This window comes from Pungitius pungitius, chromosome 9 (genome assembly GCF_949316345.1).
Source record: "Pungitius pungitius chromosome 9, fPunPun2.1, whole genome shotgun sequence".
Classification (NCBI taxonomy): domain Eukaryota; kingdom Metazoa; phylum Chordata; class Actinopteri; order Perciformes; family Gasterosteidae; genus Pungitius; species Pungitius pungitius.
Genome location: NC_084908.1, coordinates 13,175,842 through 13,181,188, shown reverse-complemented (window position 1 = coordinate 13,181,188; position 5,347 = coordinate 13,175,842). Strand labels below are relative to the sequence as shown.

Here is a 5,347-nt window from a genome sequence, read left to right as displayed (position 1 = left end):
GAAAGCTTGTCTGCAGCCCTGTCTGTTGCAGGTCATGCAAGCTCCGCAGGCTGCCTTGCTCTCCCTCCCATGGTCCTCACAGATATAACAGGTCTGGTGGACAGAATAGGAGGGGGGGGAGACATATCAGTAATTAGTATTATTAACATGCCCCTGTAGATAAAAGCCCTTGCCATAAAAAAAGTGAATGTGGAAAGACGGGTAACCCTCATTCATTCATATTATTTGGCAATTGAAGACAATTTAATTACTTTGAGTCCAGCTGCAGCTATACTGTAAAAGAGTAGGAGGTTTTGTCAAGACAACAGATGGAGCTTTCAAGCAGAACAGTGCTTTCCACTTTGTATGGCAAAACTGTTAACCACATGTTTGGGAATGTTGAATGAAAAAACCCAGCTGACACTGAAGAGCATGGTAGTGCATTTGTTTTCAAAAGAGAGCTTATTACTTTGAGGTTTTTCTATCAGGAGGCTGCTAAAACACTTCCTTCTAGAATTGGTGTAAATTGGTTTCATGGGAACCCTTGCAGCAAAATAAGAAACAATTACATCCTATCAAATACAGTAGCCGAGATAAAAGAAAACACATATTAGAGCTTCACGCAGTCCTTGCCTCCAGCATGACGGCTGCATCAGTTTCCACCGACACATGTCCCCAAAATACTAAGCAAACACACATAATCACACAAAAGCAGACTAACACATGAACGCACACACACAGGGCTTTTGTACTTCTTTCGCAGCCTCTCCCTAGTGAGCGGGGCGGACTGCTGGTGGGGGGCAGAAGAGGCCTAGCAACAGGTGCAGGACAAAGGAACAGCGGGCTCTTTTACCTTTTTGCTCCAGCCCTCTCTCCATTTTGCCTTTTCTCTTCCCATTTCCTCCGTATTCCTCCACTCCACACACCAAGTCTACTTTCTGTTCTCCGATGTGGTGAAAGGCCACAGACATAACTTCACCAAGCGCGTAAAAGGAAGATCGGCGTCTCAAGTTTTCCCTGTCCCACTGTAACGCTGTCTAGGAATGCAGGCTGCAAAATCAGGATGAATGGCTCCGACAGGGAAGGCTGCATGCAATTTACTGTAGCCAACACAGTAATACGAGACCAGGAACTCAAGCACTCACATGTGTACATTTATATGCAGGCACACAGACTAACTCACATGACCTAGACACAGCACGTAAGCCACTGACTCGCGAGTACATCCGTCAAATATTTTTTTCTTTGTAGTGGGCACTGTTCTGAAAATGCTTGCTGGGCAGACGCGGCGCTGACTACTTCTGCTAAAACAGTCTGCCAGAAACTAGACAGAGAAGTTAAAAAAACTGAAGGCACGAATCGATAAAGTTACAGAACAGCAATGTATCTTGTGGGTATAATGGTCTTAAACCGTTGGCTTTAAAAAGCAAAATAAATAAACTATTAGCAGAATACTTCTGAATATCCAAACACGACTGTTTAAATGATTTTTACCACAGTTGGTATTACTCGGCATGTTAGGACTGAGCTCTATTTTCTGTCAGTATACCCATTGCTCATTTATTCTACCTAATCATTACATGCTAGGACTTAGTACCTAGTATACTATTCCTTGTCAGATACTATTCATTAATGATGCTGTGACATACTTAACCAATACTTTTTAAATATTCAATTATATCTATATATATATATATATATATAGAACGTAACAACCTAAAGTGACACCTTCAACAGATAACCAAGATGAAATGCTCAATATAGTGCATCAACTTCAGGAAGTTCTATTTCAGGAAGGCAGCAGTGCCTTTGCATGATATTTGACTAAGATAATCTCTCCGGGGAAATTCAGTTGATTGCAAGGTGTATTTTAGGGCTGTACTCAATCGTTGAAAGCGTCCGGCTTTTATCTAGAAGTATTCTCGTACAATACGTCTTTGTTGCCGTTTGGCCCCTCAAAACCATTTTCACTACGGTTCACTAAATCACTTATCGCACACAAAGGTAAACACTGGCCTGTATTAGCAGGGCAGTGTAGCAGCAAACAGCACCAGCAAAAACAACAAAATCGTTGGTGCCCTGGTGTCATTCGTTACGAATCGTTACATGTACTTTGGGATGAACCATTTGATGTACTTGTTTGTAGTTCTCTTGAACAGTCTTATCTATTTTCAGGAGTTCCAGTAGTTTAGATGATTACGTTTTGTGGCAACTATGGCTGAAAGAAAATAGCTCCTACATGAACTGGTTCACAGTCCGTGGATCATCTCCAGTAATTGAATAATGATTCCTGGAAAGAGACACTGATGTTGACTTTTTCTAATGTATTATTTTGTGCCATCCGGTCCCATTTTCGGCGACAGCTCAGAAACATCCCTTTGGTCAATACCTCCAAGGAATGAGAAAGAAAACATATTCATGATTTTGAGGTCCCCTTTGAAAGATGGAAAAATCGCCCACATTTCCCAGAATGACTTTAAAACACCTCCAGAGAAGGGGCGTGGGACCTGGCCACATTCCGCAGGGGGTTTGTACGCCGCGTGTAGGTGGAGAGGCGGCGATGCGGTGGAGCGACCCATTTTTTACTCGGTTCACAGGGGAAAGAAGAGTTGTGCTGTTTCCCAGACGACTAAAGCTGTGTTTGTTGTAGCTGCTGTCGCTGTTACAGAAACTTCTAAGGCTTTCTTCTTTTATGATGGATTTCTCTCTGTGGGATTTGTGACACTGAAGAAAAAAAAACAGAAAGGCACTGCTCTGTTTGGTCTGACACCACAGCTGAAAACATCTGGGCTTGGATTTGTTACTACAATCCTTGCTCTCAGTATGCAACGCTCTTACATGGGGCTTGGGCCCCTCAACAAGTACAAGCGCCAATACAATACCCACGTGTGACTTTACGTTTTCCAAAACCTTACTTTATAAAGTTTATAAAGTTACACATAAAAATCCCCAAAAACATCTGAATGAAAACAGGTGCAGCAAGTTTGAATCGGAACAAACATTTAGTGCAGTTTTGATTGCTTGGTTGGAAATGATAGATGTCATAGATGTTTTTTGCAGATGCTCCAGCGGGTGAAAAACCTGATTACATGTGGATGCCAGAAGCTGTTCTGAATATCCTTAACATGAGTTTCAAAACAAGACACCAGACCCCAATGAAGTCCTGCTCACTAAAACTGTTCACTTCGCAATGAGATTACTGTTTTTATTCAGTCAACTGTGTGCGCGTGTGTGTGTGCGTGTGTTTGTCAGTACCTTGATGTATCGGTCATGGGGCACGTACTGCAGGATGATGGGCTCCATAGTGAGGACGTTGGCAAACTGAACCTCAGGGATGTAGAGGGCGCACACAACGTGTGCCCAGCCTGACGGAGAGATTGGCAATGGTTCAACCGCAATGAGGTCTCTTATGAATGAGGCGTAAAAACGGGTTCAGGAGGTGGGATTTACCTCCACTGTCTGTCCTCTTGAGGGCACCATCTTTGTGGGGACACAGCTCACACCTCTGAGGCAGGACAGGAGAGAGCAAAGATTGCTGTGAGCGGGTGAACGGGTGAAGCAGTGGATGGGTGGATGAATGGATGAATAGGTGGGTGGGTGGGTGGATGTGCTTTGTGTCACGTCGTGTTTTGGCACACTCACCACGCGGGCCGCCCTCTCCTGCGATTCACACTTCCGACAGAACCACGGACCGGTGGGAACCTGGACTATGCCGTAACATGCTGGGAGGGAAACACACACACACACACACACACACACACACACACACACACAGGAGAGGTTGATGATACTCTTTTGAATACATGGTCCTCTGCAAGTCTTTCACACATACATGACCGTGACGTTTTTGATAGATGGTGACAAACAAAACGTCTTTCACACTGTTATTGTTACCATTTACTAACGTAACTCATTTTACACATATCTGTTATAATGCGTTAAGTGCTTCTGTAATCTCGGTCAGATGTTATTTTCAGTTGGAACTTTAATATGAAATAAAGGAAGCTCTCTACTCAGCCTGCTGTGTCAGCATCGAGCTCGTCTTTCGTTAATTACATTTCGTAGCACTTTGACTGACTTTACAGGAACAAAGTCATCACCGCTTCAAAGAAAATCATCCTGCAGATTAGTAAAGTCAGCCAGGCATAAATCCGCAGCAGCCTCCTCCGCAGTGGCAGAGCTCATAAAAGTTAACAACTCCACACTTGTTTTTGTCTCATTAAAGCAACAAAGCAAGTGGACACACGGCAACCCAATGTCCGACCAGGCGGGCCTCGGCGGGGCTGTTTGGTCGAAAAAAAACACGCTTCTTGCGTGAGTGTGTGTCGCGAATCCCACACCGGGGGGCAGACAAGCACGCGCGCACGTACGCACGTACGTACGTACGCGGACCCGAAGTGGCACCAAGGCGCCATCCAGACTCCGTGTCACACTGCGCCGCTTGGCCCTGTGTGTTCAATCGTGCGCGCGCGGAGGAAACAACAAACCGCACGCCTACCTACCCCTCCCACACAAACACACGCGCGCGCGCGCACACACACCCACCCACATACATACACACGCGCGCGCACGTACACAGCGATGGACCCACTAAGAAGACCCACCAGCACCTCTGGCCGCCTCCAGCCGCCACAGCTGCCCGCTAATTGAGGCTCTCGCGGCGGCTAACGTTACCTTGGTGAACGGCGACGCTGCAGCCGTGTCCATCACAGTAAACCAGCGGGTTCTCTGCCCAGCCTCGCTCGTCCGAACACACGCAGCAACCTCCAACCATTTCCCGCATGCTGCTCCCATACGAAGAAATGTATTTCCCCTCCCAGCTTCCCCCGGTTGACGGCTCAGACCTCGCCCCGGGCCTGTCAAGCGGTCGTCCCGCACGTTAACGCCGCACCGGGCATGGCCGTTGGGCCGCTTTCGTTGCGCACTGTTGGCGCAGCGCAGAGGCGAAATCTCGGCGTGGGGTTGTTTGTGGTGCTGCTGCTGCTGCGTTTTTTTTTCCGTGATGTCCTCCCCGTCCCCATAGAAGCGATGCAGTGCGCATGCTCAGACCCGATCTTGTGGTTTGGAGTAAGTCACAGCAAAGGTAGCAAGTTATTGTTATTCTGTTAACGACAACCGTTTCTCTTCTTTTTTCGCCACGTGTTCTCAGACTTCAACGTCAGACTTTTATTCATTTTTTAATTTTTTTTTATCAATATGGCATTATATTGTACCCCAATTCGTGGAATGGTTCTATAAATTAGATTCGAAAGAACATGTCGATCAATCCGTCAAAACCGCTGGCTGCACCGTTTCTTCATTTAAGTTTGTTTCGATAGCGCCATCTTCAGGATGTCCACGGAGTAGCGGGACAAGAATTGCAAGCTAT

At 46.2% G+C, this 5,347-nt stretch overlaps 1 protein-coding gene across 1 annotated transcript in view; it reads right to left on the bottom strand.

Annotated features, from left to right (window-relative positions):
- LOC119217452 (protein AF-17-like) overlaps window positions 1-5,110 on the bottom strand; it is a 16,369-nt gene extending 11,259 nt beyond the window's left edge. The window contains exons 1-5 of the mRNA XM_062564378.1: window positions 4,654-5,110; window positions 3,622-3,701; window positions 3,430-3,484; window positions 3,235-3,344; window positions 7-93 (exon numbers count right to left, since the gene is read on the bottom strand). Of these exons, the coding sequence (XP_062420362.1) occupies window positions 7-93; window positions 3,235-3,344; window positions 3,430-3,484; window positions 3,622-3,701; window positions 4,654-4,762 (441 nt within the window). The 5' untranslated portion in view covers window positions 4,763-5,110. The remainder of the gene's footprint in view (window positions 1-6; window positions 94-3,234; window positions 3,345-3,429; window positions 3,485-3,621; window positions 3,702-4,653) is intronic.
- Window positions 5,111-5,347: the final 237 nt, after the last annotated feature.